The following is a 26,560-nucleotide window of genomic DNA, read 5'->3' as shown; positions in this document are numbered from 1 at the left end:
ATCTGCCATTTTGATGTTCGCACGATGATTGAAAAGAGGGACAGTGTTACGATCTTCTGCGGTGAAACAATTTTGAAAGAGCAAATTCAGTATTTTGGCCTTCTCTCTGTTATCTTCCTTTTTGGTGCCGTTGTGGTTGCTGAGAGAATGAATAGATGATTTTGACCCACTTACTGGTTTTACATATGATCAAAATCTCTTAGGTTTTTTACTCAGGTCAGTTGACAATGTCTTACTTTCGAAATCATTGAACTCTTCTCCCATTGCTCTCCTCACGCTCATTTTTGCTTCATTCAGCTTTGTCTGTCAGCTGTGTTTGTACTTGTCATGAATCTGAGATGAAGTGCTCTTTGTTTATGTAGCGCTTTTCTAACATGGCTATTAAACCATGGTGGATCTTTCCCATCCCTTAAAACCTTACTCGGAACGTACTTGTCTAGGGCATATTGAATGATGCATTTGAATTTTTTCCATTTGTTCTCCACATCATCGTCCTCATCACTGAATGTTTGATCCTGACTGCTGACATATTCTGAAATTTGTATCCTGTCATCTTTGCTGAGCAAATACAGGGCTATTACAAATGATTGAAGCGATTTCATAAATTCACTGTAGCTCCATTCATTGACATATGGTCATGACACACTACAGACACGTAGAAAAACTCATAAAGTTTTGTTCGGCTGAAGCCGCACTTCAGGTTTCTACCGCCAGAGTGCTCGAGAGCGCAGTGAGACAAAATGACGACAGGAGCCGAGAAAGCGTATGTCGTGCTTGAAATGCACTCACATCAGTCAGTCATAACAGTGCAACGACACTTCAGGACGAAGTTCAACAAAGATCCACCAACTGCTAACTCCATTCGGCGATGGTATGCGCAGTTTAAAGCTTCTGGATGCCTCTATAAGGGGAAATCAACGGGTCGGCCTGCAGTGAGCGAAGAAACGGTTGAACGCGTGCGGGCAAGTTTCACGCGCAGCCCGCGGAAGTCGACGCATAAAGCAAACAGGGAGCTAAACGTACCACTGCCGACGGTTTGGAAAATCTTACGGAAAAGGCTAAAGCAGAAGCCTTACCGTTTACAATTGCTACAAGCCCTGACACCCGATGACAAAGTCAAACGCTTTGAATTTTCAGCGCGGTTGCAACAGCTCATGGAAGAGGATGCGTTCAGTGCGAAACGTGTTTTCAGTGATGAAGCAACATTTTTTCTTAATGGTGAAGTGAACAGACACAATGTGCGAATCTGGGCGGTAGAGAATCCTCACGCATTCGTGCAGCAAATTCGCAATTCACCAAAAGTTAACGTGTTTTGTGCAATCTCACGGTTTAAAGTTTACGGCCGCTTTTTCTTCTGCGAAAAAAACGTTACAGGACACGTGTATCTGGACATGCTGGAAAATTGGCTCATGCCACACCTGGAGACCGACAGCGCCGACTTTATCTTTCAACAGGATAGTGCTCCACCGCACTTCCATCATGATGTTCGGCATTTCTTAAACAGGAGATTCGAAAACCGATGGATCGGTCGTGGTGGAGATCATGATCAGCAATTCATGTCATGGCTTCCACACTCTCCCGACTTAACCCCATGCGATTTCTTTCTGTGGGGTTATGTGAAAGATTCAGTGTTCAAACCTCCTCTACCAAGAAACGGGCCAGAACTGTGAGCTCGCATCAACGATGCTTTCGAACTCATTGATGCGGACATGCTGTGCCGAGTGTGGGAGGAACTTGATTATAGGCTTGATGTCTGTCGAATCACTAAAGGGGCACATATCGAACATTTGTGAATGCCTAAAAAAAACTTTTTGAGTTTTTGTATGTGTGTGCAAAGCATTGTGAAAATATCTCAAATAATAAAATTATTGTAGAGCTGTGAAATCGCTTCAATCATTTGTAATAACCCTGTATATCTTCCTACCTTTCTTAACAATCCATGTAGGACCTGTCGTCATAGATGCTGTCACAGCCTTATGATCACTGATACCTTCCGCTACGTTAACTGATTTGAGAAGTTCAGCTATGTTTGTTGCCAGGAAGTCTAAGACATTACCCTCACGAGTTGGTTCTCTATCTGCTCAAGGTAATTTTCGGACGAGACATCTAGAACAATGCCACACTATTCCTTGTCTCTGGCACCAGTTTTGATGGCATAACACTCCCAATCTGTACCTGTGAAGTTGAAGTCACTCCCTGTTACAACAGCACGATCAGGAAAATTACTAGTGGTATTCAGCAAGCTCTGTCTGAAGTGCTCTACAACTACAGATCCTTACACAGGTGGTCTGTAAAAGCATCTGACCACCTTTTTTGACCATTCTTTGATATTCAATTTCACCCAGATTAATTCGCATTCGGAATCCGAGACCTTGCTAGATTTTATCAAATTTTTTACTGCAATAAACATGCCACAACCATTGGCGACTATCCTACCCTTACGATGAACAATCCAGTGTGAACTTAGGATTTTGTTGTCATTGATGTCTGGCTTCAACCGGTTTTCTGTTTCCCTTGTCGTTAGTGCTTCTTACCTTCGCTTAAAGGTGACTCTCTGGAGCAGTTGAATCTTAACTTGATTTTTTTATTTGCTGAAACGTTTACAAATCTGGTAGCAATCTTGGCTGCAAAGAATAATATCCTAACTCACTTTATTCACTGGCAAAGATTAAATAAAAGTGCCACTTAATCATACCATCTAAATTCACCACCACAGGGAATTGGTAAATAAAAACCATGTGCACTTCTTGAAAAACTGTTCATAAAAATATTTGTGGTTGACCTATAGTTCAGAACTGTAAAAAGGCGAGAGTGGAAAACACTTATCATTTTTATTAATGCATATGTTGTATTTCACTGTTTAGTGTCTTTTCAGTGTAAAGAATTAAGACACAGCTTGGATGCACAGATGTACTGATGTATTCTTATTCTGTTAATATGAATTAACAGACAAATTCAGTGAAACAAAAGAAGATTCATATTTTTTTCTTTTGCCTTGCATATAACATTGCTTTCCTTGCCATCATCCAGAAACAAAATGCATTCTCGTAAAGATGAGATATAAGATTTTTTCGTAACACATATTGTCAAGCTTATTGAACCGTGCATTGTGACTTTGTTATGACAGGACATCCAACTGACACATAACATTGCAGAAGGGAACCTAGACATCGTCTTACCCACTGGATCATGGATAGAAATGTGATTCATCAGGAGACATGCAGTTAATCTCAGTCTTTGAAAGCATGTGATGGTCACCTTAGGATCCACCAGAATATCTGAGTGTACATGGAATGACCTTTCAGAGCCTTCTATCAAAAACATCAGAAGACCTAGTAAAGAAAAGATGAATTTCTCAAATCCAGTCAGGAAAATGAAAATGTAAAGGGAACGTCAGTATACTGATATGCATATCAGAACATCATATGGGAATCACTGAAATTGAACAAATTTTTCTTGGCGGATACAGGCTAATATCATACTGCTGTAGGAAATACAAAAATAAAGGGGAGTAACTGTATATGCAAAAAAATGAAGTTTCAGGCTCTTCAAACTAATGAATATTGTATTTTTTTCAATACTGTGCAACAATAGTGGACCAGAAACACACAAGTTCATACTACTGATAGTTTACAGACCACCTGCAGGAAGTATCTTCTTAAAGCAGTTAGAAGCAGTTTTAGCAAAGTTATGCAGATTTAACTGAACAACAGTTATTGTGTGTGGAGATGTTAATGTTGATTTTTCTGTCAGAGAGTACTGACTGATGTTAGGTAGTGTTCTTGACAACCAACTTTCAGGTGTTTTCCATAACAAAATTCTCTGCTTTGATGTAAGGACATAGTGCAGTAGCTATGGAAGTTTCTTGTTAGATCCAGTAACTTGCAGAGACTGGGATGTAATATCTTGGTCAGTGGTTTATCATAATGTGATAGTCAGATGTTAATAAAATTTACTGACAGTTTAGGAACAGATCATAGAAGAAAGATATTGTCGCAGAATCATAAACAATGTCTTCATCACAGTGTTCAGAGAGAAATTGTTGAAAGAATGCTGGACAGAAATTTATAAAGCAGGCAGTGACGGAAATTTAACTCTTTCTTCAACATATTCCTACAGCACATTGCTTGATTTCTTTATTAACCCACAAAACAGTTTACATTGTATGGATTTCGTCATTCAGAACATTGAAAAATTAACAGCTTAAGATCTTCTTGTCTTACAGCCATGTCAGGTGGTTAAAATCCCACGAGCTTTGGGAATTTTAACCACGTGATGGGGCTAGAAGCCTGAGCAGATTTTATTCATATCACTGTGAGACCACGCATTCAAACAGCTGCAAATTAATTTCTTGCACATTAATTGTTGATGTCTCTTCTTGTTATCAAATTACATGTGTTTCTTACTCATAGGTAATTATTATTTTATATGAGACAGAAAGCTTTAAATCATGTTTTTCCTTAAAAAAAATATGGGCAACCAGGGGATTAAAATACCTTATGCTAGGAAGAAAGAACCCTACGTGATTGTTCTCAATCACTAGTCAAGATTTGAGATTCTGTTAGCACCAGTATTGTAAAATTCTTCAGTCGGTCTTCAAGAAAGCAAAAGTCATACACAGTGCTCGCAGAATAACACTCTAAAGCAAAACCTATTTGGATCAGCCATGTGCCTGGTGATACATGTTGAGCTTTTGCAGTCTTGTAAAGATAAATTATTTCGATGGTAATTACTGCTAGTGGTGTACAAATCATTCATTAAATAGTGTAATAGTGTGTTTTTTAAGCTTAATATTAAAATTATCTCTCAGTGTCCAGCAAATAGTGTTTTCACTTACGTGTGTTCAACCTTTAAATGAGACGTGAGATACTACTAGGGGCGTGACTAAATACAATTGAAATATCATCTTTCAAGAAAAGACAAGTAAGAGATGTATTTAAAAAATGAACAAAATGTTTCCAGAATTTATTTACTTAGATACCATCTTTCATATCTCGTGCATGAAATATCAGTTATTGGAGGCATTGAATCACAGACAGGCACAATGAAAAAGACTGAGAAAATATTGAGCTCACAACACCGCCTCTATGTGGTGAGTAGTACTCTATCGTGTGCATATTGTTGTGATTCCACCCAGGATTTCCCATTGTTAGAAGTATCAATTTTGGTTGTTTTACAAATATGATAGCTGCTTCTGTCCATCTCTTCCCGCTGGTTTGCACCTTTCACCAATAATTCTTTCAGTACATACTGAAATGCTGTGAACAGAAAGAAAAGTACATAGGATACATCTCTTGTTTTTTATGCATATATTGCCACTTCAGATGTATTTTTTTGCAAAAAATGTCATTCCTTAATTTTCTTTCAATTTTTGAAATTTATTTAGTTTCTGACTAGGAATCAGCCTTGAAGATGCTGTTTATCGCATTGAATTTATCTTTAGCTTCTCTTTTTGTCCAGTTATATGAATTCTCCCATTCATTTTTTTTATATATCTATATTAAGGCTTCATGTTTTCATCAGACTAATTATCAGAATCACTTTCAGTATTATTTGTTCAAATTTAAGGGGTACACATGCACAAAATACTTTTATAAATCCCAAACTTTGCAGGTCTTTTACAGTAACTGAAATATAAAAAGCTAGATGATGTAGCAGAAAGTAATTTTCCAGGTCGATCTTATGTATCTTGAAGTATCTGCATATTAGAGTTTCTATATAGTCTAGATATTTCTTTCTTTCATTATAGATATCAATATAATGGAAGGAAACATTCCACGTGGGAAAAATTTATATATAAAACCAAAGATGAGGTGACTTACCGAACAAAAGCGCTGGCAGGTCGATAGACACACAAACAAAAAAAACAAAAACAAACACAAACATACACACAAAATTCAAGCTTTCGCAACAAACTGTTGCCTCATCAGGAAAGAGGGAAGGAGAGGGGAAGACGAAAGGAAGTGGGTTTTAAGGGAGAGGGTAAGGAGTCATTCCAATCCCGGGAGCGGAAAGACTTACCTTAGGGGGAAAAAAGGACAGGTATACACTCGCACACACGCACATATCCATCCACACATACAGACACAAGCAGACATATTTAAAGACCAAATTAAATATGTCTGCTTGTGTCTGTATGTGTGGATGGATATGTGCGTGTGTGCGAGTGTATACCTGTCCTTTTTTCCCCCTAAGGTAAGTCTTTCCGCTCCCGGGATTGGAATGACTCCTTACCCTCTCCCTTAAAACCCACTTCCTTTCGTCTTTCCCTCTCCTTCCCTCTTTCCTGATGAGGCAACAGTTTGTTGCGAAAGCTTGAATTTTGTGTGTATGTTTGTTTGTGTGTCTATCGACCTGCCAGCGCTTTTGTTCGGTAAGTCACCTCATCTTTGGTTTTATATATAATTTCTTTCATTATAAATATTTGTGTTTCATGTGACTGAGCCACTTTTGAAAAACTTGAAGATCTTATGACATTTCTGTCTTGTGGGTCTTAGTACTGGTGATTCAGAGTGGCTGAATGCATCTGACTCTGCTAACTTGAGTGAGTGAGCAGCACAACCCAGAGGAACAACGATACACATAACGTGTGTCAACAGTGACAAAGCATTTTGTCACTAATTGCCATTCAGAAACAAATGTTTCAACACGTTTGGCAATATTTTCAGAAGTTTGCCAATCAGCAATGTGCACAGTGGGCATAATGGCATGCTGTACTTTGTGCTGCATAAAAAGTGCACTGTCATTGTCAAAAAAAACTTGTGTTAATATGTAGGTCGACATGCCCACAGTTGGTACAATCTATTTGGGTTTGGCTTGTCTATTGCCAGTAACTTCACAGTATAACTGGTCCTTGGTGGTTTGTGAGGCGTGCAAATGATCAGTACTGTAAATTGTTCCTCTCACTTCTTCGAATGACTGAGGTCACGAAGTGGGTACAAAATCAAACTTGTTAAGGTCATCCTGATTCAGGATGCTGAGATGGTTACTTCAAAAACACTGCATATTCAGTTGGAATGTGTTTCTGATACTAATGACATCATTGTCAACAGGATATACAAACCTAATGGTACTTCTTTACTATTTTGGTAAGGTGTTTCATTATCTTTTTGAATGCACTTGCACTCTGAAATGTTGTGCCAAAGAGATGATCATCTCCATCTGTGCATATGACAATTCATTGTGCAAGCAGGAACAAGGACTTTTGTGACAGAGCAAAAATGTTTAAGGGGAGAGAATCTTGGACGAAATGAACATAAGCACAAGGAGAAACTGTTGGTGATATTTGAATACAAAAGCAAACGAGGAAAAGTCAATCCAAACCTGCCTGGAAAGCTGTGCATGTTAAAGCACCACTTCCAGGATGGGAAAGAGTGCCCTGAATCGAATCTATCCAGGGGATTGATGACTGGGTTGGTGTACCAGCCAACTTGGATGTGGTCTTTAGGCGATTTCCTGTATACCACTAGGTGAGTACCATGCTAGTACTTAAGTCCCGCATCATTTACATGCAGGTTGTATACAAGGTGGAATCCAAAATTTTCAGGACTGGTGCTGCCATCTGGAAATTAGTAGTTAGTAGATCTTTCCACCACTAGGTGGTGAGAGCTGCACATCTGATGAGTCAGTGTGTGAAGTGGCATTCAGCTGGGAGGACATGTTGCATGTCCACAGTGATTTCCATCTCTGTGTTTGGTGTGTGGCGATTTTATGATGGATCCGTGAACAGAACAGAGCGTGTGTATCAAATTCTGTGCGAAGCTCGGGGAAAGTGCTACCTAGAATCTTGCAATGATTCATCAAGTGTTTGGGGGGACAGAGAATGAGCCGTACGTGTGTGTTTAAGTGGCATGCTCAGTTCAGGGCTGGCCGTACAGGTGTCAAAGATGATGCTCACACTGGAAGGCCCGTTACTCTCACAACGCCAGACATTGTTGCCAAACTTCAACAGTTGGTTTGTGTGGATTGGCGTTGAACCATTCAAGACCTTGCGGATGAAGTGGGTATTGGTTATGGGACATGTCAATGAATGTTGACTGATGAATTGGGCATGCATTGTGTTGCAGCAAAATTTGTGCCAAGGATCTTGACTGCTGATCAGAAGGCACAGCGTGTTGAAGTGTGCACGGACCTTTGTCGGACTGCATCTGATGGTCCAACCTTCTTGTCACGGGTTATCACCGGCGACGAGAGCTGAATTTACGGTTATGACCCAGAGACAAAGCAACAATTATCCTAGTGGAAAAGCCCGGCCAAGACCCAAAAAAGCGAGACAGGTGAAGAGCAAAGTTAGGGGCATGATCATCGTTTTCTTTGGTACCAAGGGGATTGTGCACAAAGAATTCGTCTCACCCAACCAAACCGTGAATTCTGCGTACTACTGTAACATTTTGTGATGAAAACGTGCAGTGATGACGGCCCCAACTTGGGCATCAAGGGAACTGGCTGCTGCATAATGACAACGTGCCCTGTCATACATACTTTCTCAGCAGGACATTTTTGGAAAAAACAACATGGTGGTTGCACCCCACCCATCATACTCGCCAGATTTGGCACCTTGTGACTTCACGCTATTCCCAGAAGTGAAATTCAAGTTGAAAGGCGGTCGGCTCGACACTCTAGAGAGGATTCAAGAAGCAATGCTGGCGGTGATAAAAACCCTCAAAGAACAGGACTCCCAGAAAAACATTTGACTAGTGCCAGAAGTGCTGGGACTGGTGTGTAAGTGTGGATGGGAACTACTTCGTGATGGTGACATTAGTCCAAAGGGAAGGTTTTCAACAGGTCCCAAAAATTTTGGACAGCACCTCATACCCTCGGGGAAATCTGGGAAAACCTTGGAATTTTTCATTGTTTTAGTTTTCAGTTAAATTTTTGTCATTTTGATGGGTAAGAACCGATACTCTAACAAAGGATTTTACTTTAGCCCGCTACTGCAGAATAATACTGCAGCAATAAAATGTAAATGAGAGAACAGAACCAAAATAAAACTTCAATTGCAAAGAAAATGCACTATTTACAACAGCAAAACACAATGTACGTAAAAGCAGGATAATGTTTCACAGAGTAAGCAGTACTTCATAACAGCAAACTGCTTTCACTGCATCTTTCTCGTGGGCCGCATTTCAATGAGTGTGGCTTCACAGTTGTTTATATTTCAAACAGGTGGTGGGAAAATGTTGCGATTGGTGGTTTGAGAGGCATTACTTTCAAAATATATTTCATTTTAAGCAACATGAATTATGTTACATGCTAGAATGTGCAATGAATTTCTTAAATCACGGAGTGTTAGACTCATTCAAAATTTAACACTGAGGACCAAGTACCTAGAAAAATTTCAGCCCAATACTTAAAATTTTACTGCCACATCTGTGTTTCATCTCTTAAAGGGCAACACGCACTAAAAAAACCAAGTTTGAAAGTGAGTTTTAATATATCTTTCACTTCATCCATGTTGATAAATATTAAATGTGAAAGCTTAGTTTTTCTGTGGTAGCTGCATGTATGCATATTAATTTAAACCATTAATTTTCTAATTTGTGTGTTCGCACTATTTGCCACTGATGTTGGCTGACTGGGTCACATGTCATATCACTCTGAATATCTGCTGTGATTGGCTGACGAGATCACGTGACATGAGCTACAATTGCTTGGCAAAAGTGCGTTGCAGTCTAGATTTCAGTGTTTTGGAAGCTATTGTATGGTATTTAGTGGAGTTTGTGCTTATACTTCTGTAATACAAATACATACACTGTAAATGTTGAACAAATACTAACGAAGAGATAGAGGTGCTGGCCAGTACTTAGCTCAGTACAGCTGATAGATACACAAAACAGAACAGAAAATTTACATTCCTAGCTCTCTGAACTTTGTTCCTTCATCAGGGAGGAGAGAGGGGAAAAAAGGGAAGAAGGGAAAGTGGATTCAGTTACTCACAGCCCAGGTTATGAAGCAACAGGGAAAGGTAAATAGGGAGGGTAGCAAGGATGGAGGCATGGTTGTCAGTGGGAAGCCAAAGATAGTCTACTGTTAAGTACTGTGCCAGCTACAAACCAAAGAGGATGCATACAGAAGTAAAGAGGTATATAGTATGAAGATAAACACAACTATGTAGGATGAAAAGATGCGTGAATGGCTAAAGAGGAGAGGGAAAAAGGAGAAGACTGTAGAGTAAACGGGAGTGAGGTTGGTTAACGTAGGTTCAGTCCAGGGGGATGGCGGGATGAAAGGATGTGTTGGAGTGAAAGTTCCCATCTCCGCAGTTCCGAGGGACTGGTGTTTGGGGGGGGGGGGGGGGGGGGAGAAGCCAAATGGCACATATGTTTCAGCAGGTTCCTAGATCCCTAGAATTACGCTGGACGGCATGCTCTGCTACTGGGAATTGGACATCTCCTAGGCGGACAGTTCGTCTGTGCCCTTTCATCCGCTCAGCCAGTTTAGTTGTCGTCATATCGATGTAAAAGGCTGTGCAGTGCAGGCATGTCAACTGATAAATGACATGTGTTGTTTCACATGTGGCCTTGCCTTGAATTATGTATGTTTTACCAGTAGTGGGGCTGGAGTAGGTGGTTGTGGGGGGGATGCATGGGGTAGGTTTTGCAGCTGGGTTGATTACATGGGTAGGAACCGCTGGGTAGAGAAGGTGGTCTGGGAATATTGTAGGGTTTGACAAGGACGTTAACTTCCGTAACATCCTACAACGTACGTGCCATTTGGCTTCTCCCACCCAACACCAGTCCCTCGGAACTGCGGAATGGGAATTTGCACTCCAACACATCCTTTCATCCCACCATCCCCCTGGACTGAACCTACGTTAACCAACCTCACTCCCATTTACTCTACAGTCTTCTCCTTTTTCCCTCTCCTCTTTATCCATTCACGCATCTTTTCATCCTACATAGTTGTGTTTATCTTTATACTATATATGTCTTTACTTCTGTATGCATCCTCTTTGGTTTGTAGCTGGCACAGTACTTAACAGTAGAATATCTTTGGCTTCCCTCTGACAACCATGCCTCCATTCTTGCTACCCTCCCCGTTTACCTTTCCCTGTTGCTTCATAACCTGGGTTGTGAGTAACTGAATCCACTTTCCCTCCTTCCCTTTTTTTCCTCCCCCTCTCCTCACTGATGAAGGAACAAAGTTCCGAAAGCTAGGAATGTAAATTTTCTGTTCTGTTCTGTTTTGTGAATCTATCGGCTGTACTGAGCTGAGGTAAGTACTGGCCAGCCCCTCTATCTCTTTAGTAGTATTTGTTTCACATCTTTGCTGGGCGCTGTGGCCGAACGGTTCTAGGCGCTTCAATCTGGAACCGCGTGACCGCTATGGTCGCAAGTTCGAATCCTGCCTCAGGTATGGATGTGTGTGATGTCCTTAGGTTAGTTAGGTTTAAGTAGTTCTAAGTTCTAGGGGACTGATGACCTCAGATGTCAAGTCCCATAGTGCTCAGAGCCATTTGAACCATTTTTCACATCTTTATATGAGATTTTCTATTAATCACTGTAAATGTTGACACATACCAAAGATCTTTACAAAATGTATTGTTTCTTGCTGGGTTTCATTTCCCAGGAATTTCTATACCAGTATATAAAGCCTTTACTACTCAAAGGGTTGATAAGTTTTACAGGGTCGAAGGAAAGTATATTGTCACTTAATGCAGAAAAAAAAGTGGACTTTCACCAGGGAGAAAGTGAATTTTCACCTGGGGAAAAGGTGTATTTTTAACCAGAAAATCCGGGAATTTTTTTCTTGTCTGCGTATACACCCTATAAATGATTAGCATACATTTAGAAAATTTTCACGTACTTTCACATGAATAACACTATATGCAGACAGTTGGGGGTACACATACTCTGTGGAAGGTGGTGAATGGTGTCCAGCCATTTAGAAGAATGTTGGACTTAGAAAACTGGCCATTTATGTCATTATTTAAAGTGTTATTGACACATATGTAATAATATCTTCAAGAGCTAATAATGACCAAGCTTCAAGATTTTTTTTTTTGTATTTACTGTAGTTCTTTTATAGATTACAAATTTTAAAATAAAACCAACCTTCCAAAAGGAGTATGAGGTGAGTTACTAAACAATTCCTTCCTCTTGAGCTTGTAAAATTTCTTGTTCACTCAGCAAATGTGACATATTTGTAACAGAATTACAGAAAACTGTGAAACCTAGTGGGTACATGCATGAAATGTCATCAACATGATCACATATTGGCTCAGCCATTCGCAACAGCGGCTATAAATTGACAACAGAAGGCATCACCTGTCAAGGAACAGATAGTGAGACATCTGTACATTGTTCTCATATGACTGAGTCAGTCCAGTTTTTGAGCATATGCGGCTCGTACAGTGAGAAAATCGTGTCTCAAGCTGTACTCAGATGTGGTCCTTTGAACACAGCATTGTGGCCTGAGTTATGCTCGGGGCTTGGTCTCCAAAGTGTTAAATTACCCACGCAAATTCCATTAATAACCATGCTGACCATGCACTGATGTGGGACAACGGCACAAGGAAAGGAAGGGAAGATCAATTCAAACTTTGACTAATGGCATTGTAGAAATAGAACAGGAAACATTAGGTATAGGGGTTACATGCTCCCGAGGAACAATTTCTTCCACTCTCTCTCTCTCTCTCTCTCTCTCTCTCTCTCTCTCTCTCTCTCTCTCTCTCTCTCTCTCTCTCCCCCCCTCTATCTCTCCCTCTATCTCTATCTCTCTCTCTTTTCTTTCCTCTTCCCAGAGAATGATCTTAAAGGCAGAAACAGGGCTTCAAACTGTCCATCAGATGCCAGAGTTATGCATTTCTGCAGGCTCAAAACAGCCTGTCATCTCTCTGAACTCTACCTAGAAAATAAATTACTAGAACTGGTTGAGTCTTCTCCATGATAGTCAACAAACACAGTTTTCACGTATGTACACCAACTGGAAACAAACTGTATTGTGAAGCTCAGTGCACTGTAGTTACACATCAGCACCAACTCTGGAGCTGATCACATGCTTTTCTGAAGATACTTTCACGTATGGCTCAGCAACTCCATCGATATTACACTGCTCAATGCCGTCCATGACAAAACTATGAAACTGATGAGTGGCATCTTTTGCACACGTCTCACGAACAGTCTTCTAGCAGGGGCTGCAGTCATTCATTCATTCATTCATTCATTTCTATGCCCGGTCAGCGTTTCCAAAAAATAGCAGCTGTGATAGCTTTGTCATTTCCTTCATAAACATCTTGTGTTGTGCACCGGTTGTCCATGAGGGGGCATACAAATAGGTGGCTTGGATCTTCGTCAGCCCCGCAGTTGCAAGAGGTGTCTGTGCTCATGGGAAGGATACCCCATTTCTTGAGGTTGGTCTTGCATCGAGGGATGCCCACTCTTAGGTGGTTGAGGGACCTCCATACAGAGTATTGTAGGTTTGTGCCAGGAGCTAATTCTTCTTTTGGTGATACGTCTACGGGCAGTGAGCTCTTCCATGTTGCAAGACAAATTGCTTCTGGTGTTCCCTCGAGTGGCGCAGTCCTACAAAGGAAACTCGTGCAGGATTTAAGGCGGGATGTTGCTGCCTGATGACCATACAGGAGATGTCGGCGGCCATTCTCCTGCTTTGTTCTCTCATTGTCTCCGGCAGTGGCCCTTCAGATATTGGGTGGGGCTATTCCAGCAATCAGATACAATTTCTGCACTGGTGTTGGCTTCAAGCATCCTGAGATGATCCTTGTAGTATTGTTGACCGCAATATCAACTTACTTAGCATGAGCTGAAGCGTTCCACACAAGAGCTGCATAGTCAGTGGATCATGCACAAAGAGCAAATGCTGAAGTCCGTAGGAGGTGCAGGTTGGCCCCCCAGCTGCTGCCAATCAGCTTCTTAAGTATCTCATTGCTAGCAATGACTTTCTGTTTCACATTTAGAAATTGCTGCCTGTACATTAGAGCCCTGTCCAGTCTGACACCCAGATAGACTGGTGTTGGGCAATTTCTCAGTTGCTCTCCTTGCCATGTGAAATCCAGCTTTTGCTGTGATTCACTGTTTTGTAAGTGGAATGCACTCAGTTGAGTTTTATTGGGATTGGGCTTCAGGTGGTTGGCAGCATAGAATTTGGAGAGTTCATCCATTGCTAGAGACAGTTTTCCCCTCTACTTCTTTAAAGGTTGGTCCCTGAACAGCTACTGCTGTATCATCGGCTTAGATGAAGGGCCTAGTACTTGCTGGTGTTGGTTGATCATTTTTGTAGATATTGTACAGCCCTGGAGTAAGCACACTGCCTTGTGGGAGGCTGTTCTTCTGCGATCGCCATCTATTCCTCTTACCCTGTAATGAAACTATGAATCTTCTGTTCTGCAGGAAGGTGCTAATAAAGGATGTTAGTTGGTAATCCTTAGTAAGGTCATACACTTTCTTTAACACTTTCCTATGCAGCTGTTAGATCAACAAAAGTGACTCCAGTAATCTCACCACACTCAAAACCGTCCTCGATGTGCTGGGTTAGATTAAAGATCTGACTACAGCATGATTTGCCAGCGTGAAAGCGTCCTTGTTGTGGGATAAACTTCACTTCCTTCGGGTGGCACTGATTCGGTTAAGTACCAGCTGTTCTAATATCTTGATGGTTTGGCATTTTTTGTTATCATTTGGTTCCTTCCCAGGTTTAAATACTACGACTCGAGACTTCCGCCACATTTTGGGGATGTGTAGCTTTGCGACACAGGTGTTCATTAGGCTTAGTAGCCACTCCATCGTTTCACAGCCGAAGTTCTTTATCTATTTAACTCTAAGGTCATCGACACCTGCAGCCTTATGCATCTTCAAACTGGAAATGGCAGCTTTGAGTTCAGCTATGGAGAAGGGATCCCTAATAAAATAATGCTCTGTTTGGGTCACGCTGAAGAGCTTCTTTGGGCATCCTTCCTTAAATTTTGCCGTTCTGCAGGAGCCGGGTTGCTGCTTTATTAGGAGTTCACTCGTAAAATTGCCTTGTGATTTTACAGGATCGCCATTAAGGTTTTAAGCAGTTTCCAGATTTGTCTACTGTTCAGCTTCATGTCTGTATTCTCTACCAGGTTACTCCAATTGGTCTTGTGAGTTGCTGAAATGGCTTTCTGTAATATTTCACCAGCTTGAATCGTTTCTTCTGCAAGTGGATCCTCTTCATAGAGTGTTTGTTATCGTTCTAACAACAGTTTGTCATCACTGGACATGCCTAGAACATACTGAGTTCTACATCCTGTTGGAATAGTTTTCCTTGAAACTTATTGGACGCATTTGATGAAGGTTTCGTACATTTCAGGTTGTGGTGGAATGTTTTTCACTTTTGAGTCAAGCTCTTCACTGAACTTCTGCCAGTCTGTCTTCTTGAAGTTAAATGTCCTCTTGAATGGTACCTCTTCAGGCACTACTACAGGATTCACAGTGCATATGGCAGGTCTGTGTTGGGTACAGGGGATGGGCCCTCCAACAAACAAAGATGTTGTCTGGGCTGTACCCTCTTTTCCACCTGCCACTGTTAAAGGAAGGTGGGATCTTCGGATCGTAGATCAGATGTAGGTCATGAGCCTCAGCCCATGTTTTCTACACTCATTCCATTTGTGTCAGTGTCTGGGTATCCCCATGATGTGCTTCTGCAATTGAAATTGCATATGACAAAGTTCATGTCCTTATCATTAATGTTGGCTGGTGTTTTAATGCTGAAATTGGCATCGGTTGTTTTGTAGGCTGATATTACACAGAAGAATGGAGTTAGCTCTGTGAGGAGCTCGATGTTATTGTTTTTAGTCGGTGAGGCTGATGTGATCTGGCAAAGATGGCACTGCCGCATTTGTTGTGAGGCCTTTCCAGTATTAATTCCTTACCAGCAATTCATGGACAATGCTTAGTAATTCCCCTGTGTGTTTCCTGGACTAACAGAATGTCACATTTATATTTTTGCTACTAAAACTTCTTTCTATTGGGAAAATCCCTTGGGGTTTATGTGGGGGGGATGGTCTTTAGAGAGACAGGTCAGGATGCAGTCCATTTGAATGGAGACCTGTTGTGAAAGGATATGCCATCAGCGCGCTTTGTAGCGTCTTCTGACATTGCCCAGGGTACACCCCATTGCTACTAATTTCTTGGTCTTCTCTTATTGCAATCTTCGTGGAGGTTCCTTTCGTGTACCCCAATTTTGCAGTGACAGTTCTCCAGATGCTAAATCACCCAGTCGCTCAGTTCTTTTCTGCCACTATCAATACAGGCTCTTTACGAGCTGACCCAGAGCAGACAAACCAACAAGGACGCATCTGGAAGCTCTGAGAAGTGACCTCAAACTTCCTTCATTGGAATGCGCAAGATTATCTTGTCCTGCTGCATCTCTGTGGCAAGTAACTCGGCCTGTGCCACAATTCAAAGGAGAACACCAATCCAATAGTCTTCTGATGATTGGTCTTAACAACTGAGTGAATTTTGCTTTTTCTTCCAGTGATTGTTCTGAACAGAAATCTTTACTGAATGCTTGTAGAGTGTTTACTGCTAAACTTACAGCAGTCACCCAGGCCCTGTGCCACATAAAATCTCAGAAGAGTAGCTCAATGAGCGAAGCTGTTTACAAACTATTATCTGTGTTACACCCACAGTGTATGTGAACGTAATGTTCAGGACCAGCTAGCAGAACAGTACGTTGCCGGCATCCATGTTACATTAATTTGGATGCCATGCCACTTGGTGATTACAGGAAATGAACTGGCTGATCAGGAGACAATGTCTAAAGAACTTCTCAGCATCAGAATCTCCACTACTGCTGTACAGTCCCAACTATGGCACCTTATTCTAAAAGGATGGTAAGAAGAATGGCCAGCTAGAGCAACATACAACAAATTACGACTGGTTAAGGGAACCACAGCTGCAAGGAAGATGTCTCAAAGAGCTTCTCGGAAAGAATGTCTTGCTGTGCAGACTGCACGTGGGCCACAGCAGTTGTACCTAAGGTTTTATTCCCAAAGTGATGGGCCCACTGTGATGTGAATATGGTGCTGCCCTGACAGTCACCCATTTACTTGTGGAATACATTATTCTGACCAACATGCAGAGAGGACTGAAGTTGGATGATTCATAACGCCTCCTACTTTTTGGCTTGAAGTAGCTGCCAAGTGAACTCTGCATTTTATAAGATTCTGCAGTTATTATAAAAAGCTACGAGTCCCCCTTGTTGTCGTTGATATAGGGGATGAGCATGGAAGGTGAACCTTCTCCCTTTACTCCACTACTGTGCTGTGCTACTACTACGACAAAAAATCTGGGGATTACACCTCTTCACCGTTGCTACTGGTCTCCTGGAAAGCAACCATCCATTTTGGTGTGCATCATCAACTACTTTTAAACTTTCTGTCTTTGTAGGTACCAGTGACCATGCAGTTTGGTCCCATCCAGCAACAGTCATTGTCGTAGACATGTTCTCATACTATCGCCTACTTTCCGTTATGAAGCCCATATTATTGGATGTCCTTTCATTATTTCATATGCAGTAGGTAGACCATGAATATAGTTAACATACTGATAAAATGAGCATCATAAGCTTTAATATGTACATTTGTCATATGTGGTAAATAATCTTCACAGAATTAAATGTATTCACATACATGTAACTTTTCCTTTCCACAGATACAAGCCAGCAATGGTGAAGTTACTATTACAAATGATGGGGCAACAATTCTGAAGCAGATGAATGTCACACATCCAGCAGCAAAGTTGGTAAGTAAATTCATCCACCCATTGCTGCATCTGTTTAACTAGAATGTAGTTGTTGTCAATTTGTGTGTGTGGGTGGGGGGTTGTATTTTTTGTGCTGCCTGGTGAGAATTCCATTTTTCACCACTACAGTTGAGACATACAGCTTAAGTCTTATTTTTAAAAATATTATGAAGCAGTACCTTGTGTACTGTATAAGTTCGTAGTCAGAATCTGCATAGTGTAAAGTAGAAATGGCAATAGGTTATCTTCATGCTATCATCTTGAGGTATACCACATCAAAGCATAACTTTTTAAAACAAAATTTGTGATTCACACTTCAAAAGTTACCCCAACATTTTTATTTTAATGTATTATTTAGGTGATGAAAAGTGGGTTCTTTGAGTAGACAATTGTATTAATATTGTGTACTTAATATAGTGAATTGCAGAGAAAACAGGATGTTGCACAGGACAGTCTGACAGACATAACAGAATGGTTGTGACAGAAATGATGAAATTTTAGGTAGTTCTGAAAACAAGCAATTGGTAGAGAGGATTCAAGAAGATCATTGTGTGCTGAATAATGTATAAGGTAAGGAAATTGGCAACCCAAAAATGACAGTTCAAGGGCTACTCTGATAGTAGTTTTGAATCATACATGAAAACTGATGTGTAACATAATACAGGACATTAATAAAAGAAATAGACATTGCCATGCACAAATTAAATTTCATGTAACAGGTAACCGAAGGAATACAGGTAATCACTTAATACGTAGGTAAGGCAATGATAAATGGTGTATACTAAGCACTCTTGGAAATTGTCCTCTGTCAGACCTTTAATTAGCTTATGGTGTAGCAATTCACATATGACTGCACACATAAGACAGAAAGAGTACTTAAAAAACAAGGAAGCACATATGAAGAGAATCGCTTAATATTTCAGATAGTTCTCTCATATGATAGAGCTGGAGATCCATTGGAATGAATGGTATGTCGAACAAAAACTATTTCACCCTCTTTTGCTTGTGGTCTTTGGTCCAAAGGTTAGTGTGGTACAGATTTCTACACTACCATATCCTGTGCAAGCCTCTTCATCTCCAAATAACTGCAGAGTCATTCCATACCAAGTGGTCTAGAGATTTCCACATGACTGTCATGGATTTTGCTAAAATATTGTGTGAGCATTTGCACTTTTTCCCTGTAAACATTGGTGTAGCCGCATGATGACCAATTAAATACTTTTGGAGATATCTTTATTTGCATGACCCCCTACTGCAGCTATCAACAGTGGGCTGTTAGTGAGTTTTCAGCAACTTTTAAATTTATCTCCAGCAGTACTTTCTTGAAAGGAACAAAACTAGATCATCCTTTACAACTTTTTGCGTTCTCTTAGGCGAAGTTGGTCAAAAAAAATAGATGCTTAAAAAATGTGAAGTTAAGCTTTTCATATCTCCGGAAGTAATTGCGCGATATATTTAAAACTGTGTGTAATAACTTACCTGTACCAGGTTTTAAAACATAAATTTTCATTTTCTTACTATTTTCCAATAGTTTACAAATTGAGGGCAAAGTTAACGATTTTTGTAAAGACACCGAAAGGTGGTTCTTTAGGTAACTTTTATGATAAAGAATCTTTTGCAAACTCTTTAAAACGTTTTGAATTAGAAAGACAGTGTTTTAAACTTCTAAAATACAAATTTGGTTTTGCAGTGCAAGCATGTAAGACTCTAAAAGACAATGACAAGGTGGAGGCGAATTGAAAATATACCCCCATTCCACTGCTGATTAAACTAAATTTGGCATCTTTTATTCTATTCTACACTTGCTTAGTACTCTTTGGGAAAGGTAACATTGAAAGTCCTGATGATAGGAAGTGAGATAGTCAGAAGAACGTGAAAAACCTCAAAAAAGATGTGTGTTTTGTCATGGCTCGTCATGACATATTTCAGCCTGTTTTTGTGCTGTAATAATTACAGACTCAAACTGTTTAGAAACTTCAAAATTTAATTGTGCTTTACCAAGGCACTGGGATCATGATAGTAAAGTTGTTTCATAACAAGTACAACAAACATTTTATAAACAGTCTCCAAGTTTTACACCATTGTCACAATGTGTGAATTTTGGTGAAGTTCATAGCAGTCTGCCTGACATTTTTTGGAAAGGATTCATTTTATTTCTTGTGCAAGTATTTCTTTTTATTGTGCAATGCTATTGACAGGCTAGTTTAACTTCATTTTAAATTACAGCATATTTTGTATTTGCATAGTTTGCAGTTTATTGGAACATTATTATACAGATGAAAAATTGTGTAATGTGTGGCTGTGGTCCATGTTGGCTTAACCACTGCTGCATCCCCATTGTCAAAGGGGCAACACCCATTAGCTGCGCAATAGCAGCCACGGGTGGATTTCTTTCACACTGGTTCCCAAGCCTGAGGATAATTTTCTTCAAGTTTCAAAGGCCAAAGCTAGAAGAAATCTCTTTTGGGATCCTAAGCTAATGTTTACTCCAGACTATTTGAATTTTTGGCAGGTTTCTTTAATTTCTGTAGAAAGTCACTTGGAAAACTATCCTGGCAGCCAGATGATGTCACTGATGGTGGTGGAACAACAGCAATAATGTGCTGTTTCAGAACACAGTACTTATCACTCCTTGTGACCAATAAAATGAATTTGTTGCACTATGTGGATGCTTAAAGGTTATCAAAGTATTTGTATGGTGTGCTCGATGCCACAAAAGTTACTTTCTCTGTGCTTCTGTGATGCTTAATGGTCTGGCTCATGTGAGACCTCATCTGTACCATACAATAATGGTTATAGTGCAAATAAAGAGTATTTGGTTTTTCACTGTTGCCCCAAGAAATTAAGTTTGATCATTTTCTTACTACGAACAATATTTTATGAAATATAAATAATTGCAAATTTATATTTGCAATGGAAATGGGAACTTTGGGTGTGATATGTAATTAGTAACAAGATGACATGCATTTTTCATAAATTATGATTAGGTATGCGTTAATCATCATATATTTGATGAATCGTATATTTAAATGATTTAGGTATTTGGATTGAACAAATAAATAAAAAGACCAAAGTGATATTCAAAGCAGTTATCGATCAATTGTTCTCCCATGCTGCTGATTAAGCCACATAGCTTGTCTACAAAAAAGCCTAACTTTATTGTTACTTGGAAAATTGTCAAGTTCCTTGAGAATTTCTGAGAGCTGTATCAAACTGCTTCACGATTTGATATTTTGAGTTCTGAATTTCACATACCATAAATAAATAAAAAAAAAAAAATAGGAAAATCCAATTGTCGATTGGTCACCTTGTCTGATGTCATATCTGCAGTCTTCTGTATCACTAGCACCAGATATTTTTCTATAAACTTGTTTAAAGCATTAAGAACAACTTATTTCTTGCAGCTTTTTAACAGTCTTCCTGCATGTTTCACTATGGAACAGAAAGCAGTGTCAGCCATATTTACAGTACATATTAACAGTGCAACAATCAGCGCACAGGCAGCAGTTTACAGAGAGACCTATTGTACACTGTTTTTTAAATTAAAATAGCCAAAGTATGATTGAAAACCATTGATGACTCCTAATACGTTAGAATGTCTTAAAGTTTCATTTACATCAACATAGTAGTAAGATATGTAATGCATTAGTGGAACCTACTGTACTTACCTGAGTATAGGATGACTTTGATTATAAGATGACCTCTCTCTCTCTCTCTCTCTCTCTCTCTTTTTAAAGACTCTTTTGAAGAAAATTTTATGTGTAACGTATTCTGACTAATCAGAATTACAAAGTGTTTTATTGACATAAAGTATCTACCTAAAAAGCTAACATTCGACATATTATAAATTTATGCATTTTGTTGTTTGTCTAAATTTTGATAAAACAGGAGAAATAAAGTAATAAAAAGAAATGGTTTACATTAATTTGTGGACCCTTTTTAGCAATATTTTTTGCTTAGTAACCCTGTCACTATTTTTATCATCATCCTAACAGCACAGCTGTAAAATTTATATCTTCATTGTCACAAATATTTGGCTGTTTCTTCTGAATATGTTGTGATTTATGAGGTTGTGGTTACCATACGACCTGAGAACACAGCTGTTTTTATCTTTATACATAACAGCTCTCGCTTTCTCTACTGACATGGGTATGTCACAGTGCCACTTGCTTCCAAACACACTGTCTGCCCATTGCGCTCTCATTGGCTGTTAGAACTAAGGGGCTGACACACCCTCATTTGTTCCCATCTTAGTTCATGGTGAGCGTCAATAACATTATAGCATGAAGCATGTACACCTCTGCCCCATACCTAGACTTTCACCACCTCATGCAGAAATGAATACTGTTCTTGAGTATTTGTACAATTTTAAGTTCAATTCAATTCCGACTACAAAAGTTTTCAGGCAAACTGCTGTCTAAACATGGTAGATGTTCCTAAAAAGCCAAAGTATGCGGTATAGATTCTCATGTTTGGTAATGTCACATAATTTTCTACCAGCTCACTGCAGCAAGCTGATATCAATGTTCTCCCTCCAACCCTTCCGTAGTTCTGTGCTTCAGCAGCTGTGAAAAATGGACTGCAGTGTCTTCTAGGGTACAAGTCATAAGTAACAACAGCAATTAATACATGAATAAAAGAGCACCAACATGATTGTCCGATTCTTCAGCTTGCGATCATCCTGTGATCTACTGACTTGTGTTGGAACTGCCATACTTTGTTCTCACAACAGTTATAATCAGTTTAATAAGAATGATTTCGTTTATTAGGCATTTCATTTTGGATTAGTTTTCCTTCTTGTTTCACCTGAATAACACCATCGTGTTCTAAATCTGATTGAAAGATGGTAATGTATTTACTTGCTATTCTAATATGTGAGCAATGTCTGAATTTCTCATTACAACCCACTTAGTAAATCATTAGCCTCTCTAATCAAATGAAATATTGATCTCGGTTCTGAATCGAGTAATGTTTTTTGAAGTAATACATTCACCTTTCTGAATGTAGCCTTTACTTGAAAAGCTACTTAATTGCTTGTACATGGTACCGATACATATAATAGAACTTTTATTGCAAATCTGTTCAAATATATCAAGAGTTTCCAAAGTGATAAAATTTAGTGCTATTTCCTCTAGTGTTTCACCAAACTTGTCACATTTTAAGCAGAGCAAATGATTGTTGTAATGACTAGTTCATAGTTTCTCGTATGTCCTTTGCACTAGTGCTGTATGCGTCAAATGTCATGTGTTTTGTGGGCAACGTTGATACTGTATCTAGCACTTTGGTGTATCGGGAAATCTTGAACTTATTCGAACACAAGTATCATTTGCCTAGACCTGCCCTTCTGAATTCTTCAAAATAAATCTACATGTAACCTCAATATCCAAAGCTTCATCTGTAAACGAAAGACAACCCCAGTATACTCTATTAAACATTGTAAAAATGTTAGCCTCAGCAGCAGTAGTTTAATCTGTGAATGTAAGACAACCCTATATGTTTTGAATGACGAATTTGGGAAAAACCCTCGTATTTATTATAATCAGTTAAATATAGTACTTCAAAGAATGTAACAACAGCAGCGTGCTTGTACTATGGCTCTTGACCAGTCATCGCATTTGTGTTTGTTTACATCAGATTCCTTCTTACAATGAAGGAAGTATAGAGACTTACATTTCTCCTTTGGCCACTCCTGCTTAGCCATTTTGCACTTCAGGTCACCCTCAATGTTAGACATCCATATTCCCCTTCGCCTGCTTCATTTGCAGCTTTTCTGTATTTTCTCCTTTCATCAATTAAATTAAATATCTCCTGTGATATCCAAGGATTTTTGCAAGGCCTTGTCTTTCTACTTATTTCATCCTCTGCTGCCTTCACTATTTCATCTCTCGAAGTTACTACTCACGTGTCTTCTACTGTATTCCTTTCTCCCATTTCACTCAGTCATTTCCTAATGCTCCCATTGAAACTCTGAACAACCTCTGGTTCTTCAACTTATCCAGGTCCCATCTCATTAACTTCATGTCTTTTTGCAAATTCTTCAGTTTTAATCTAAAGTTCATGACCAATAAATTATGGACATTCCACTACTGACCCGGAAAGTATTTCAGTTTAAAATCTGATTCTGAAATTTCTGTGTTACCATTATATAATCAGTTTGTAATCTCCAAACCTTAAATGATACTTAAACCAAGTGTTGGTGATGATTAAATTGTGCTCTGTGCAAAATTGTACCAAGTGGCCACCTCTTTCATTTCTTTTCCTCCATCCATATTCTACTATTATCCTTGTCTTCCATTTCCTACTGCTGAATTCTAAGTCCTGTGTCACAATTAAGTTTTCATTTCTTTTATCTCATCTGTCTTCTTCACCTTTGTGTGGAGGTAGGTGGGAAATGAACTTGTACTGCTGTGGCGGGTGTTGCCTTTGTGCCTCTTGTCTGTGATAATATGTTCGCTATACTGCTCTTAGTAGCTTACCTGCATTCTTATTTTCTGATTCATAATTAGACTTACTCCTGCATTACCTCTATTTGATTTACTCCTGTATTACTTCTATCTGATTTTGTATTTATAAATCCCTACTCACCTGACCAGAAAGCCCTGTTAATCCTGCTACTGAAGTTCACTAATCCCCACTATACACTGAGGTGACAAAAGTGATGGGACAGTGATAATACATGTATACAGGTGGTGGTAGTATCGCTTATGTAAGATATAAAAGGGCAGTGCATTGGCAGAGCTGTCATTAGTACTGAGGTGATTCATGTGTAAAGGTTTGACATTATTATAGCTGCATGAAGAGAATTAAAAGGCTTTGTACATGGAATACTAGTTGGAACTAGATGCATCGGACATTACATTTCGGAAATCATTAGAGAATTCAATATTCCAAGATCCACAGTGTCAAGAGTGTGCCAAAGACACCAAATTTCAGGCATTACCTATCAACACTGATGGCCTTCTCTAACTGACAGAGAGCAGCGGCGTTTTCATAGAGGTGTCATTGCTAACAGACAAGCAACGCCGCGTGAAATAATCGCAGAATCAATGTGACAAGTATGACGAATGCATCAGGTAGGACATTGTGGCGATATTTGGCATTAATGGGCTATGGGAGCAGATAACTGACAAGAGTGTCTTTGCTAACAGCACGATGTTGCCTGCAGCGCCTCTTCTGCTCTCGTCACCATATTGGTTGAACCTAGATGACTGAAAAATTGTGGCCTGGTTGGATGAGTCCTGATTCCAAGGTGGTAAGAGCTCATGGTAGGGTTAGTATGTGGTGCAGACCTCATGAAGCCATGGACTCAACTCAAGGCAGTGTGCAAACTGGTGGTGACTCCAAAATGGAGTGGACTGGGCCCTCTGGTCCATTTGAACTGATCATTGACTGGAAATGGTTACGTTTGGTACTTCAGGACAATTGGCAGCCATTTGTTGACTTCATGTTCCCAAACAACAACGAAATTTTTGTGGATGACAATGCATGTTGTCACAGGGCCACAGGTGTTTGCATTTGGTTTGAAGAACATTCTGGACAATTTGAGTGAATGATTTGGTCACCCAGATCACCGAACATGAACCCCACTGAACATTTATGGGACATAATTGAGAGGTCAATTCGTGCACAAGATCCTACACGGGCAACACATTCACAATTATGGATGGTTGTGGAGGCAGCATGGCTCAGTATTTATACAGGGGACTTCCAATTGTTGAATCCATGCCTTGTCGAGTTGCTGCACTAAGCCAGGCAAAAGGAGGTTAAAATGATATTAGGAGACATCCCATGACTTCTATCACCTTAGTGTATCTAACTTTAATCTATCAATATAATGGAAGAAAACTTCCACGTGGGAAAAATTAATCTATTATATATAAAAACAAAGATGAGGTGACTTACCGAACGAAAGCGTTGGCAGGTCGATAGACACACAAACAAACACAAACATGCACACAAAATTCAAGCTTTCGCAACAAACTGTTGCCTCATCAGGAAAGAGGGAAGGAGAGGGAAAGACGAAAGGAAGTGGGTTTTAAGGGAGAGGGTAAGGAGTCATTCCAATCCCGGGAGCGGAAAGACTTACCTTAGGGGGAAAAAAGGACAGGTATACACTCGCGCGCGCACACACACACATATCCATCCACACATACAGACACAAGCAGACATAAAACCTAACCTAACCTAATGTCTGCTTGTGTCTGTATGTGTGGATGGATATATGTGTGTGTGTGTGCGCGAGTGTATACCTGTCCTTTTTTCCCCCTAAGGTAAGTCTTTCCGCTCCCGGGATTGGAATGACTCCTTACCCTCTCCCTTAAAACCCACTTCCTTTCGTCTTTCCCTCTCCTTCCCTCTTTCCTGATGAGGCAACAGTTTGTTGCGAAAGCTTGAATTTTGTGTGCATGTTTGTGTTTGTTTGTGTGTCTATCGACCTGCCAGCGCTTGCGTTCGGTAAGTCACCTCATCTTTGTTTTTATATATAATTTTTCCCACGTGGAATGTTTCCCTCTATTATATTAACTTTAATCTATCTTTTTTTCATTTTCAAATTTACTAACCTAGCTGGCTGATTGGGGATCTAACGTACCAGACTCAGACCCGAAGATTGATAGTTTCATTTCTCCTGAGTAGACCCTGTCCAAAGATCTGAATGGGGGACTGTTTTACCTCTGGAATATTTTACCCAAGAAGATGCCATCATCATTTAACCATACAGTTGAGATGTCCGTGGGAAAAGTAATGGCTGTTAATTGGCTTGCTTTCAGCTATTCACAGTACCAACACACAAAGGCCATATTGGCTGATGTTACAAGGCCAAATCAATCCATCAT

General features: G+C 39.8%; 1 protein-coding gene across 1 annotated transcript in view; it reads left to right on the top strand.

Moving 5' to 3' along the window:
• LOC126416438 (T-complex protein 1 subunit delta) overlaps nt 1-26,560 on the top strand; it is a 100,460-nt gene that overhangs the window by 15,650 nt on the left and 58,250 nt on the right. The window contains exon 3 of the mRNA XM_050084161.1: nt 17,637-17,726. Within this exon, the coding sequence (XP_049940118.1) occupies nt 17,637-17,726 (90 nt within the window). The remainder of the gene's footprint in view (nt 1-17,636; nt 17,727-26,560) is intronic.

The sequence above is a fragment of the Schistocerca serialis genome, chromosome 8 (genome assembly GCF_023864345.2).
Source record: "Schistocerca serialis cubense isolate TAMUIC-IGC-003099 chromosome 8, iqSchSeri2.2, whole genome shotgun sequence".
In the NCBI taxonomy this organism is placed as follows: domain Eukaryota; kingdom Metazoa; phylum Arthropoda; class Insecta; order Orthoptera; family Acrididae; genus Schistocerca; species Schistocerca serialis.
Note: the sequence above shows the minus strand (reverse complement) of the source record. Positions and strands in the feature narration are given on the sequence as shown.